Source organism: Leopardus geoffroyi, chromosome D1 (assembly GCF_018350155.1).
Source record: "Leopardus geoffroyi isolate Oge1 chromosome D1, O.geoffroyi_Oge1_pat1.0, whole genome shotgun sequence".
NCBI lineage: Eukaryota > Metazoa > Chordata > Mammalia > Carnivora > Felidae > Leopardus > Leopardus geoffroyi.
The window spans coordinates 108,238,400-108,251,659 of record NC_059329.1 but is presented as its reverse complement, the minus strand read 5'-3'; the positions used below and the strand labels follow the sequence as shown (position 1 = coordinate 108,251,659).

General features: G+C 56.7%; 2 protein-coding genes across 6 annotated transcripts; one reads left to right on the top strand and one right to left on the bottom strand.

The window, feature by feature from the left end:
* The first annotated feature begins 600 nt into the window (after positions 1-600).
* GPHA2 (glycoprotein hormone subunit alpha 2) lies at positions 601-2,813 on the top strand. Its single transcript, XM_045485868.1, has 4 exons — positions 601-1,556; positions 1,909-2,011; positions 2,173-2,357; positions 2,472-2,813. The coding sequence occupies exons 1-4, from the start codon at positions 1,419-1,421 to the stop codon at positions 2,571-2,573; spliced, it is 528 nt and encodes a 175-aa protein (XP_045341824.1). The 5' UTR covers positions 601-1,418; the 3' UTR covers positions 2,574-2,813.
* Positions 2,810-11,326, bottom strand: PPP2R5B (protein phosphatase 2 regulatory subunit B'beta). Of its 5 annotated transcripts, none has more exons than XM_045485849.1 (15): positions 10,686-11,325; positions 9,797-10,249; positions 8,844-9,040; positions 8,128-8,229; positions 7,898-7,990; positions 7,641-7,771; positions 6,487-6,546; positions 6,278-6,386; positions 5,674-5,727; positions 5,551-5,601; positions 5,310-5,429; positions 4,310-4,437; positions 3,974-4,087; positions 3,774-3,865; positions 2,810-3,599 (listed from the first exon to the last, which is right to left on the bottom strand). In XM_045485849.1, the coding sequence occupies exons 2-15, from the start codon at positions 9,993-9,995 to the stop codon at positions 3,217-3,219; spliced, it is 1,833 nt and encodes a 610-aa protein (XP_045341805.1). In that variant the 5' UTR covers positions 9,996-10,249; positions 10,686-11,325; the 3' UTR covers positions 2,810-3,216. The 5 variants fall into 5 exon arrangements, with proteins under 5 accessions (XP_045341805.1, XP_045341806.1, XP_045341804.1 ...); XM_045485850.1 differs by having other exon boundaries at positions 3,974-4,075; positions 10,686-11,320; XM_045485848.1 differs by having other exon boundaries at positions 3,974-4,075; positions 5,551-5,727; positions 10,686-11,326.
* Between the last annotated feature and the right edge of the window lie 1,934 nt (positions 11,327-13,260).

The following is a 13,260-nucleotide window of genomic DNA, read 5'->3' as shown; positions in this document are numbered from 1 at the left end:
GGCTGGTCTGGGACAGACAGATTAGACTTGTGTTGTGTGGCCACAGAAGACCAAATAGATGGGAATTTAGGGAAACTCAGTTTAGCTCAGAACAAAGGGTTCTAACTGTTATAAATGTCCAGTATTAGAATGGGCCACCTTGTGAGGTAATGAGTCCTTGTCACCTCTAGTCTTTAAACAGAGCTGACGGTCCATCAGATGCTAAAAGGTTCCCATGATTAATGGCAGTGTTGGGGCTGGAATGCCTAGGTCCCTTGCAGGCCCCTTGTTAGGCTGCCTCACCCTGGATGGGGAGAAGAGGTGGATGCTGTGGACATGCCCAGGTCCTGAGGAGAGAAGTGGAACTGGAGGACTAAGGACAAGTTGCGTTTACGGCCTTTGCCCTATGGTCCCAAACACGGCCTGCTTTACAAAGCTGCTGAAGGCACACTGCAGAACCTAGCGAAGTGAGCGCCATTCTGACCCTGAGTAGCTTACAGTGAAGCCTTGGCAAAGTCACCTTCCTCTCTGGTTCTGATTTTCTCATCTGAACACTGAAGGGGAGATCCAGTGAGCTCTCAAGCACCTTCAGGCCATGGCAGTCTGTGCGTCCGGCTCTGCCTTTCTGAGCAAATCAGTGAAGTAGTGGCCCTGGGGTGTAAGGGGCCAAATCACCATAGGCTTCTTCCTGATGTCCTGCAGCTACGGCTGATGGGGAGCTTTTCCAACTTGCCACATTCTTGCCCCAAGTGTAATTTAGCACCGTGTGTGCATAGCAGATTTAGCCTGATGTTAACTAGCTGTGTGACTTTTAGTAGCTTTCCTTCTCGAAGACTTAGCTGCTTTACCTATAAGACCAGAGCCAGAGCTGGACTAAACAATGGGATTTACTGGGGTTGACAGCTCCAGACTGTTCTAGGAGTCAGGACCCTGTCATTCCAGGAACTAAGGGGATCCCCACTCTGTGGCTGACCCCCAGGATGAGAAGTCATCCACCTGACAGTGAAAGTGAAGCTCTAAAGATGGACTTAGAACCCTCCGTTCCCCCCAACTCTGCCACCAAGCATATCTCAGGAGGCCCTTACTGGTGTCATTTCCCTTGTCCCTCTGCAGTGGCTAAAGGATAACCTGGGAGGAGCTTAGGAGCTTTAAGTTCGGGGTGGCAAGGCCCTGAACAGGGGAATGTCCTGTCCACGGTCACACGGCAAAGAAGAGAACCCTCAGCCCACAACTCGGCCCGGTCTTGAGCCCTCTCTCCCCAGCTGCCTACAAGCCACCCATTCCACCAGTTTGTGGGCTTTTTCCACATCTCACTTCCCCCAGCCCTGGACCTCAGACAGCAGAAAGCGGCAGAAGCCATTCTCTGAGGACCGCATCTCAGAGAAGAGCTGGATCTCCCAGGTGGGATTTGCTCTAAGGCCTCTGGCAGGGAGGCAGGCATGAAAGCTGATCCCCGAGAGGGCGTGGCTCCAGAAAGCTGGCAAATAAAAATCCGGAGAGCCAGCACCGTCTGGAGACCAACAGAGGACCTGAGGAACCCGCTCAGCAAGCCACTCAGTTCCTGGGCCTTGGAAGTGGTAAGCCTCCTGAGGCAGGAGGAGCCCGGGGAGGACCTGGGGACTGCGAGTGGGGCAGATGGAGGGAGGCAGATGTTTGTGCTCCGATGGTAGAAAAAATTCCAGGGGAGAATCACTGCAGCAAGCTGACAGCTGCTCACACTCCCACCCAGCAAGAGAGACCCCCAGGCAGACACACACATGCGCCCAAAGACGGATACAGGGAAAAGACAGCCCCACTCACAGGCTTGCCTCACCCCAAGCAGGAAGAGCGGCCCAACCCTGGCTCATTCACCTGGAGGCACACAGTAAAGAGTCCCCCCTCCCACCCGCACGCTGATCTAGAGCCCGCTCTTTACCCGCTGTGTTTCAGATACCCATGGCATCCCCCCAAATGCTGCTCCTCTGCCTGCTGGTCCTGGCAGTCACCGAAGGCTGGGGTCGGCAGGTGGCCATCCCAGGCTGCCACTTGCACCGTGAGTAACCCCGGGAGCAGAAAGCTGGGTGGGAGCAAACAGCTAATGGACTGGACCGAAGGTCAGGCAGCACCCTCAGTGGACCCCCCTGAGGTTCCCGCAACAGGAGCTAGGCGAGGCTTTGCAGAGGCTCCGTCTGCCACTTGCCCGTCTCCTTCTAGCCTTCAACGTGACAGTGCGAAGTGACCGCCAAGGCACCTGCCAGGGCTCCCATGTGGCACAGGCTTGTGTGGGACACTGTGAGTCTAGCGCCTTCCCTTCCCGGTACTCTGTGCTGGTGGCCAGTGGCTATCGACATAACGTCACCTCTGTCTCTCAGTGCTGTACCATCAGTGGCCTGAAGAAGGTGAGAAGGCCTAGCCCAGTAGTGGCTCATTGGGGGTGGGGAGAGACCAGAGGAGATGGGGATCTAAGATGGCCCAAGGAAGGCGAATGGAACATGGACCCCCTTCTCCCACAGGTAAAGGTGCAGCTGCAGTGTGGGGGGGACCGGAGGGAGGAGCTGGAGATCTTCACGGCCAGGGCCTGCCAGTGTGACATGTGTCGCCTCTCACGCTACTAGCCCCTCCCTTCCCTTCCTCCTTCCCCTTGGTCAGAGGGTTTGAGTTGGAGTATATCCCAAATATCCTGAGCCTCGTTGAGGACAACAGCTCCAGCTCTCTTAAGAGTCCGTGATTGTCACCTCCAGAGAAGAGGGCAGTTTCTCTCTCTCCCCTGCCTCTGCCTGGCCTTGTAACCAGCCTATCTAATCATTTCACTCCATTCTTTGTCCCTACCCCTAAATAAAGCAAGCAATTCTCAAGTTTCTCTCTTTATTAAGTCTACCCCCAGGCAGGGGAAGGGGGACAGACCATGGTAACTGTGACACCCCCCCCACCCTAGGACACGGGGAATCTCTTCTGCCTATGCCCTCACCCCTCCCCCTGCCCAATAAATAAAAAGGGGACAAGGAAGTACAGGGTGAGGGAGAGGAGGGAAAGAAAATGCCCCAGGCCCAGGACAGCGTCTGTGTTGGGGGTGAGCTGGGGAGAATAAATAGACCATGGATCCCATGGTGGGGTGAGGAAGGACCTCGTGCTGGCACGAGGCAGGGCAGGCAAGGGGCTAAGTGCCCTTGCTCTAGGCAGGAGCCGGGGTGGGAACCTGCCTGCAGTCTGGAGCCCAGCTTTGCGGGGCAGGTGCAGTCCCTGATGGCAGCTTCCTGGTCAAGCCTGCCCTGGTCGAGTCCTGCCACAAAGGCCTGAGAGTTCTGTTGCCAGGACCACCATCTCTCCTCCTCTCCCCATAGCAAAAGCTGCCCATGCCGGGCCAGGCAGGGAGCCCTCCAGGCCCGCTCTGGCAAGGCCAGGGGTAGGTGTGTGTCTCTCTGGGCCCCTGGGCAGGAGAGGGGATGGAGGGACTGAGAGCTCCGAATTTAGCTCTTCCCCTTCTAGGGGATCTCTAGCTCTGACCCCCACTGGTGGCCACCTGGGGTGTAAGCCGCTGGAGGGGGGCCTCTTTGGCCCCTTGGGTCCCCTGTAACCGGCGTAGCCGTAGCTCCTCCAGGCCTTGCCATAGCTCCTGACGCTCCCGGGCCTTCTGCTGCTCCCTGGGGAGAGAGGGTGAGGCAGCTCCCATACCCGGGCTGCTCTACAGTCCAGCCTCCCTTACCACCACCCCCACTGTAAAGGGGCTGTATGGGAACCTTCCACTTAGGGCAGAGGGCATTGGGAAACTGGCCCCGGTCTGCGGTGGTGAAGCTGAAGGGGAGGAAGCTCCATACCTGGAAGGACGTGGGAGCACGACTGGAGGAGGCAGTGGGGGGCTGGGCGTGGATGGCCCGGCACTTGGCAGGAACACAGGGACACTAAACATCTGATCAGATAGGGTGTGGGGCCGTCCTCTTAGGCTCCCTCCAACCACGAGGAGCTAGCTCCTTCCTGCTTTTTTCCCCTCTCCCCCCATGCCCAGCCCGCCACTCACTGCTGCTTCTCTAGCTTGTAGGAGGCTGTGAGCTCATCAAACAGCTTTCCATTCATCTCCATGAATGTCTTGAGCACATTGTAGATTAGAGATACGATGGTTCTTAGCAGGGTCCAGCCAAGGGGGAGGGGAAGGGAAGAACTGCAGTTAGGCGCCACCTCCCTCTCTAGGACTCTGCCTGTCCCAGACAGCATGAGGCCGTGAACACCACAGGCACTGCTCTCTCCCTGCCCCCTTTACCATCCCTGACCCTCTCCAGCTAGGAGTCATCCCACATCTGGACTGGCCGACCCTGGAACCAGCTTCTGTGGGGTGGGCCAAGGCCTGGGCACTCACTGATTCCAGTGTTCCTTAGAGACTTGGTAGAGGGTCCCAAACACAGCAGGCAGCACAGTGTGGCAGTTGTCCTCAATGAGGCTCAGGATATACTCGTTGTTCCAGAAATACAGAGCCCGCTCTGCAACCTGGGGGCAGGGCAGCAAGGTGGCAGAGTGGGCGCCTGGTAATGGCTTCCCTGCGTGTGCAAGGGCCCGGTGTCCACCCCCACCTCGAAACCCAGGGAGCTCTGCCTCAGCTCATCTGACCCACTGGAGGAGGCAACGCAGTGAGGAGAAAAGAACACTGGGTTTGGAGTCCAACGCTCAGGGTTGAAGCCTAGCTGCACTACACATGGGACGTATGACCTAGGGTGAGGCGTTTAACTTCTCAGCTTCAGTTTTCTCATCTGTAAAATGGGGCTCATAATAGCTCTCTCCCCCCACCCGGGGCTGCTGTAACCATCAAATGAGGTGTTTAATAAATTTAAGTACCAGAGTCACTGTGAGAAGAACTGACTTCCACCAGATTGAGGCTCATAAGATTGAGGGAGACAGTCTGCACACACGTGCAGGAAAAGAGGCAGTTATGGCCAGCCTGAGAAGTGGAACCGCCTGGCTGTGCCCTGGAGTGGGACTGATGAAATCAAAAGCCACTAAGAAGAGGGAGCAGGGGTAACAGCCCATTCTGGAGCACACTGCAGCTTACGAAATAGGTTTGCACCACGTACTTCTCAGACCTCATCACCATCTGGGGAGGAGATCCCTGTGGTCCCCTTCACAGATGGGGAAGCTTCGTCAGATTCAAGTGGCGGAGTGATTGCCTGTGACCCCTCAGCCCCTCGGGAGTACAGCTGAAGCCTGACCCTAGGTCTCCTGACCTGAAGTCCAGCATCTCCCCGTCACCAGACCCTGGAGGGTCCAGAGGAGACACTGAGGGCGCAGGGAGCGGTGTTTGTTCGACTGGCCAGCCCTCCTAGTCCCTACCCTGGCTCCCACTCTTACCTGTTCAGACCCCATACCTGGAAATGGGGGCTAGACACACAGCGGGCCACCTGCTTGAAGAGGGGTTCCTGGATCTTCACAAACTGGGAAGGCTCGATGACATCAAGAATCTCTTCCATCTCCCCCAGAAACATCACCTGGAGGTAGGGACACAGGACACGGCAGTTCCCATCTCCCCCCCCACACGCATTGGACCGCCCTCCAGAAACAGCCCTCCTGATCCCTCCCCCTGGTGGGCATCAAAGCCCTTCTTCGTACCTCCTTCTGGGTACAGGTTTTTGGCCAGTATTTGAGCAGCCCCCGGATCACCTGTGGGAGTTGAGGCAGAGAGGAGTCAGACCTGCAGGGGTGGGGCCTGCCTTGCCCCCCAGAGGTACTCACGTGCTCTGTCAAGGTGGCGTCTTTCTCCAGGAACTGCACCACACAGTATGCCAGCTGAGGGGGGAGGCGGGTGGGTGGAGAGAAGGAGGACTGGGGTCAGGAGGGGACCAGGACGGGAGGCCAGATGTCTGCTCACTTACTGTGTCTACTCTCTCATTACTAAACGTTTATTGACTGACTACCTATGATGTGCCAGACACCGTGCTCTGTGTGCAGGGACATAACCGTGTTCACCCAGGAGGAACATTCAGCATACCAGTCCTTATACATTTTACAAAAGCTTCCATAATTGAAATCTGTATCACTATCTGTGGGACCGTGGCAAGAGAAGAGTTTAATCCTGCCTAGGGCAGGTCAGGAGGGAAAGGGCTGGGAAGTCTTCACAGAGCTGATGTCTGAGATCAGCCTTAAAGCGTCATGGAAATTCTCTAAGGTAGACGGAACAGAATTAGTAAAGGAAAAGAAGGTAAGGGAGGGAGGATCCCATGAGTTCAGGACTTAGTGTGTGGCTGGAGCAAAATGTTGGGCTGACCCGGATGACCGGATGGCTGCCCTGACTGTGTCAGGATCTCTCTGCTGTGGCAGGGCCAGGCCTGGGCCTCACCTGGGCATGAAAGACAGACAGTGACTTGACAGAGTGCAGGGGAATCAGGACCCGGACCAGGAACTGCTTGTGCTCGGTCTTCAGGGGCAGCGCAAAGCCATTGATGATGCTGAGGTGGGGGCAGAAGAGAGGAGGAGGGCTCAGAAGACCGGGCCTCAGTCTTTCCTCCCAGAATCCTGATGCTCCGGCTGAGGCCCAGAGAGAATCACCTTCCTAAGATCTCCAGCAGCTCAGCCACACCATTGAAGTGCTCGAGTTCATAGATGAACCTGCAAGAGAAAGAGAAGGATGCGGAAGGGCTCAGAGAGATGGGAGCAGGCCCAGCCCCTTCTCAGCTATCCTGCCTGCCACCCCATCCTGCACACTAATCCAACTCTCTCCCAACCCAGAGGCTGAGCTCCCTTCCCAACACCCCAAACCACGCCCCACTGAGATCCACACCCACAGGTGAATCACCCTCCTCAGCCCAACCGCTGGTGCTCAAACCTCTCTTCTAGGAAGCATTCCAACTCTTCTCTTTCTCCCCCAGACCCTAATTCTCATTTTCTGGCCCCCCATCCAGTCAGCAGGCACGCAGGCTGCATCCTTCACTCTTCATGCCTTTCAACCCAATGAATAACAGACACTAAGAGCATCTAGTCTGTGCTATGGACTTCTCAAAATGATCCTGAGAGATCGGGTTTATTAGATCCATTAAACAGATAAAGAAATCGAGGCTCGGCAGTTTGATGACACCCGCCCCAAAGTTAATAAGCAGGATTATTATTGAACTACAACTCCTGGAGGACGGGGATCAGGTCTCACCTATTCTGTAGCTAATAACAACAAGAACAAATGTTTCAGCCTTGGTCAAGGAGCTATATGCTGTGTGCTTTGGAAGCACTGCCTTGTTTCATCGTGATGACTGTCCCTGGGTTAGTGTAGCGAGCATTCCCATTTTAGAGATGGGAGAACCTAAATGATTCGCCCACAGTCACCCAAACATTTGAACCAAACTCAAAACAGGCCACCTAGCTCCAAAGCCAATCTCAACTCCTTCCTACCCTTGTCCAGACCCATGGGGCCCCCTGATGCCCAGTGGGCATCATTGCTCAGTACACATTTGCAGAAAGAATCTCTTCATTTGGGTCTTTATGGTCCAGCACAATAAAGATCAAAAGATTTGGATCCTAGGCTCCTAGGCTCCCGGGACTGACCGAGTCCCTGCAAACTACTTCATCTCCCTCAGCCTCTATTTTTTTCATCTGTAAAATGGAAATAAATACCCTTTCCCTACTGACCTCACGGGAGCCTTTCCCCTGTCTTCTCCCCTGCAGCTCCCCTCCCTCCCCAGGTCTCAGCTGGGCAGGCAGCAGGCACCCACCGGAGGAAGATGTGGCTGCACTGTTTGCGGATGTAGGCCCGGAGCCCCAGGAACTTGCCATAGACCCGGTGCAGGATGGTCTTGAGGTACTCACGCTCCCGGGGGTCCTCACTATCAAATAGCTCCAGGAGCTGGGGGACCCAGGGTCAGGGGTCAGGGGAGAGGCCAAGCCCAGGTTGCTCCCATCCTATCCCCACACCCCTCAGAGAGCCTGCCCCCGTCCCATGGCACCACCCGGCCTGGGCTCCCCACTTCACCATCAGGACAAACTTTTGATCCACATATCTCTTGGCCACAGAGGGTTGGAAGTCTGGGCTCTCCAAGAAACGCAGGAAAAACTCATATACCAGCTGAGAGAGGGGAAAGACAAAAAGGTGACTTCAGGAACAGCCTCCCTCCTCCCCCTACCCGCCCTCTGCCAGTCTAGGAGGCCATCCCCCCCTCTACTGAAACTCAGCTAGCTCCCTGCCTTCCCCAGCCCCCGTACCTGCAGATGTGGCCAGGAAGGCTCAAGGTTGGGCTCATCCTCTTCAGGATCAAATTCAGGGTTCTCACTGGGTGGCAGGGTCCGGAAGATATTCACTGAGATCTGAAGGGCAGGGGCAGGGTTCTTTTAGGAAGAGCCCTCGAAGGCAGAAAAGCCAGGAGGTCCCTTATCCAAAGGTCTAACGAGCCTCAGCACCTGCCCCGGCAAGCAATTCACTCCTCAGCGATCATGACCTGAACATATGGAAGCCCTGGGTTGGGGGCTGGGGATCCAGGGATAAACAAGTCACATCCCTGCCCTCTATCGGGTACTGGAGTCCAGCGGGGATAACAAGATGTTAAGCAATAAGGTCTACGGACATCCTAGTCAGCAGAAAAGGAGGTGTCTAGCCTGGACACGGAGACGCTTCTCTTCACTGAGAAGAGGCTGCACCTGAGCTAGGCCATGGCAACAAGGGACACGATGGGAGTGCACGCCAGGCGTCAGGAGAGCATAAGCGAAAGTGCAGGGTGGGACAGGCCCAGGAGGCACCGAGGGACCTACACTGGCCAGATGCAGCAGGGCTGCGGGGAGGAGGGGAGGAAGATGTAGGCCCTGAAGATAAGCCAAAGAGCATGGGGTTATCCTTTGCAGAAAAAGGGGAGCACAGGCAGGTCAGTAGGATTCCATGCCCCCCAAGCCCTCCCCCAGAGGCCGGGAGCCAGGCAGGTGCTTACCATGCGGATGATGTCCGGGTAGACAGGCTCAATGAGGACCCCCCGGGTGCTCCCCACACACTCCACCAGCTCATTGAGCGCTGCCCGCTTCACCTCCTTCCCCTTCAGGTCAGCCACACAGTCCAAGAAGTCAAACATCACCCCACATTGGGCCAGCTTCCGGCTCAACAGCTCGTGCAGCTCAGAGGCTGGCACATCTGGGGAGAAGGGAGGGGGCTGAGCCTGCGCGCCGGTTACCACAGCTCTGGGCATGGACGAACCTTCCTAATCCATAGAGCAGCCTCCCCCTGCCCCCAGCCCCAATGCTTGTGTCATCCTCCACTCTTTGCAGACAGCAAATGCCTCCTGTCCCACCCTCCATTCCTGCAGGATAAAGGAGCTGCTTCTCTTCCTAACCCAGGCTCGGAGAGCAGGATGGCCTGACTCAAAGCAAGGTAAGAGACCCTGGATGCCCGGGCTTGCCACGGGTGCCCAAAACAACCATGCCACCCTTTCATAGGTGGCACTCTGTTCTAAGAGCCAGTGATGAGAAGGAGAGTGGGTGCTGAGGATCTCCAGGGTACCCTCTGGCTCAGCCAGTCGAGCCCCGTGGCCCAGAGGTGAGGACCCTACGTGGTGATCACAGGGAGCTGTGCTGAGCACCTGCTCCAGGACCCTGGCGGTAGCCTCCTGGAACCCAGACTGTGGGCCCCACCCTCGGCCGTGGTCTGCCCCCCCAGGGTGGTGCCACTTCCAGATGCCCCACCTCCAAGGATGACAGGCCAGTCAGGCTATGCGTCAGCAGAGGGCTGGAGCGCTGGGGGTGGGGGTCATCTCCAGTGCTGGAGTCCCCAGCCCAGAAGGAGCCATCTAAACCCTCTGATCACAGTGGCCAGCTGCTTCTCACTACCCGCCGCAGCGTCGCTTGCCCGCTCTGGGACTCGGGTACCCTGGCAGCCAGCCGCAGGGCTCACCTTTGAGCAGGGGCAGTGGAGTGAGCTCTTGCTGGTTGCTCTGATAGCGGAACTGAGAGGAGCTGTGGGAGCGCCGGGGCCGGGCCCTGCGGAGGGAACGGCGGGAGAAGCCGTCCACCTTGTCGGGTGGGGGCACAGGCGACAGCCCGGGGGAAGAGGGGCTGGTGGGGGTGCTCGCAGGGGGCAGCTTTGTCTCCATGGTGGCCAGGCGGTGGGTCAAGCCTTCAGGGCCCCTGGGGTTCCCTCTGGGCCCGGAGGATGCCGAATGAGGTGAGGCTGACTAACTTGGGCCCATCCTGGGGCGGGGGGGGGCACACAACCACAGTCTGGGCCCCCCCCCCAGGGCCTTCGGCAACTGCCCAGTCCTGGGGGGCAGCAGAGTAGAGAGGAGGATGGCTCAGGCCTCAGGTCCTGGGGTTCCCGAAGAGTCCAGTTAGAGTTCCCACCCTGGTTCTTTTGAAAATGAAGTCAAGGCAGAGACATCAGCAAGAGAGACAGAGAGAGCCTGTCAGTTCTTCCCAGAAAGACCGCGTGTGCGGCTGCTCCAGTCTTCTATTCCCTCCTACCTTTGCCCAGACCCTAAATACAGGTGCAGCCCATTCCCACAGGAGCATATCCCACCTTCTCCTAGACCTAAAGGCCCCAGGCTCCAAAACAATCCCTCTCCAGTCCCTACCCAGAATGGGGAAACCCCATCCTCATCCCTGGCCCCTAACAGCATGGGGCCCCCTTCTGTTCCACTAATACAGGCCACCAGCGACTTCCCCAAGAATGGGGTCCCTAATCCCACACACCCCCCTCCCTCCTAAAACCTGGCATCCTTCCCCACCCCACCTCCTCCTTCCTTGCCCCGCAAATCTCATCTGCCTCCCGGTGCGGGGACACTCACTTCTCAGAAGCCCAGACTTCCGTCCCCGACCACAGGGGACTGCGGGTGGGGAGGGGGCGGCCGATCAGGGCTCCTTCGCAGAGGTTCCGCTCCGGGCGCTGGCGCTGGGTGGCGGCGCTCCCGGGTTCTCTCTTCGGCTCCGGAGGGGCCGGAGCATGCCCCCAGCTCAGCCCCTGGTCGGGGTGCGGACGGCTGGCACGCTCTGGGCTGACCCGAGCAGCGCGCGGACCTCTCCTCAAGTCGTGGGACCCGACCCAGCACGACGCGACGCCGCGGGAGCCCCGGCTCTGGGCGCACCGGCACCCGCCGCCCAGCTGCTCAGGATGACATCAAGTCACCTCCCCCCGCCCGGCCCGCACCTCCCCGAGGGCTGGGTAGTTGCGGGGGGTTGGGGGGGGGGCTGCGTCAGGATGTTCCCGGGGGCCGCTGGGAGATGTAGTCCCCGCACCGCTTAAAGGGGGCTGCCGGAGCAAAGGGGTAGTCCCTGCACGGTCCTGGGGTCAAAGCTTAAGCAGAGCGGGATGACGTCCAGCTGGGGCTAGGCTCCCGGGTTCTAGAAGGGAGACTACCTAGGAAGAGAGGACTCAGGAGTCTGCATCGAGAAGCTGGGGGTGATGTTGGGACCTTGGCAGGAAAGAGGCCTGATCCTATACCAGAAGCAAAGATTTGGCCTGCTCCCTCTGTGCTCCAGGCATTTCACCCCCATGGGAATCCCACCCTCACCCCAGAATGGCAGGACACTTGAGAACCCACTAGGAAACTGGCACTGAACTGGTTAATAATCTGCAGTGAGCAAGAGCCTGCTGGGAGAGGTGTGGTGCATTCAAGACTGCTGGGAAATGCAGTCCATCCTTAGGCCTGCAGTCCCCCTCCCGTCCTTTGCTGTCTATGGTGACATCATGGTCTGGGGTTTAAAGGGCCAGCCTTGGAATGGCAAAGCATCAGAACAGAAGGTGCTGCCTGGCGCTGCCACCCCATCCCAGGCAAGCTGGCCTCCCTGGACAGACCTCCCTTAGCCCCTCCGGGCCCTAAGATGTGCTAGTGGGGTCTCTTGTTCAAAACCTTACTGTAGGTATCCAAGGTACAGGTGGGATTTCAAAAGTTTGGCATTCTGGCCAAAAGTTCCTGGCCTGCAGTCCTGGGTCTCCTTCTTAGGACCCTAGACCCCAACACTCTTTTATTTCTCTGAACTCCATCCCCTACACTGCACTGTGAAATCTCCACCCAGAAGTTTTGCCTGGATGAACAACTAACCGGTCCATGTGAGCAGCAGCAATGGGCAATAAGAATGGACACCGAGGTCAGGGAGGGGACTGGGGCAATTTTCAGAGTCTTCTCATTCTGCCTTATACCTCAGCAGCCATCTTCCCTGCTACAGAGGGAGCCCGGGTGCCCACCTGCTGGTGCAACAGAAAGCAAAGCCCATGGATTAGCCAGATGGGGTACCGGGCTGTATGACTTGAGAGCTGGCCAGCAATCCCTTGCTCAGAAATCTTCAGCAGGCCTTATCCACCTGACCCTTGGTGTCCTCATCTGTCAAATGGAAACCCATAATTTCCTCCTTGCCCACCTCCCAGGCTCAGGAAGTGAAGCCTTGTCCCACATCCCCGCAGAAAAAGAACTGGGGGACAACAGGCCCACGGAGCCTTCTACAGCCAAGTGAGGACCCCCACGCCCAGAGAAGAGAAGTGCTTTGCCCAAGGTCACAGAGTCTGTCATCAAAAGCTGGAACCACAGGCCTCCCAGCCTGAGTCAAGAGGGCACCACCTCCAGCCTCCCATCCTTGGCTCCCTGGGCTAGGACCCTGAACTCTGAGGGTCTCCAGGCCAGAATGACTGTGGAGGGTTTATACTTTATATAAAGGGTACTATGCTCCATTTGAGGATATTGGGGATTGAATGGTGGAAGAGGTAAGACTTCTTACAAGACGTGACATTTGAATTGGGTCTCAAAATAGATACAGTGTCACCTGGAGGTTATGGGGTAAACATTATTTTTATTTATTTATTTATTTATAATTTTTAAAAAATGTTTATTCATTTTTGAGAGAGAGAGAGAGAGACAGAGCGTGAGTGGGGGAGGAGCAGACACACACACACACACACACACACACACACACACACACACACACAGAATCTGAAGCAGGCTCCAGGCTCTGAGCTGTCAGCACAGAGCCCGATGTGGGGCTCAAACTCACGAACCGTGAGATCACGACCTGAGCCAAAGTCTGTTGCTTAACCAACTGAGCCACCCAGGAGCCCCAACATTATCATTTTTTAAATCATCATTATTGAGATACCACTCACATACTATACAATTCACCCATTTTGGTATTGTTTAATGCATATAGAGTTTCAGTTTTGCAAGACGATAAAGTTCACAATGTGAATATCTTTAACACCACTGTATGCTCAGAAATGGCTAAGGTAGTAAAATTTGTTATGTGCATTTTACCACGGATCAGACAAAATGCCAAATCCAAGCCCTCCACCGTGGACCCAGTCAAAGGCACAGCCCCCAGGCTATCTTCCATGATCCCATCTACACCTATCAAGACCCCATTGAGGGATTTCCC

Coding starts and splice junctions, on each gene's coding strand:
- PPP2R5B (XM_045485848.1), bottom strand. CDS start 9,995: ATGGAGACAAAGCTGCCCCCTGCGAGCACCCCCACCAGCCCCTCTTCC. Junction 3,866..3,973: donor TACAAGCTAGAGAAGCAGCA/GTGAGTGGCGGG, acceptor CTATCTGATCAG/ATGTTTAGTGTCCCTGTGTT. Junction 3,600..3,773: donor GTGCTCCCACGTCCTTCCAG/GTATGGAGCTTC, acceptor CTCTCTCCCCAG/GGAGCAGCAGAAGGCCCGGG.
- GPHA2 (XM_045485868.1), top strand. CDS start 1,419: ATGAAAGCTGATCCCCGAGAGGGCGTGGCTCCAGAAAGCTGGCAAATA. Junction 1,557..1,908: donor GTTCCTGGGCCTTGGAAGTG/GTAAGCCTCCTG, acceptor GCTGTGTTTCAG/ATACCCATGGCATCCCCCCA. Junction 2,012..2,172: donor CCCAGGCTGCCACTTGCACC/GTGAGTAACCCC, acceptor GTCTCCTTCTAG/CCTTCAACGTGACAGTGCGA.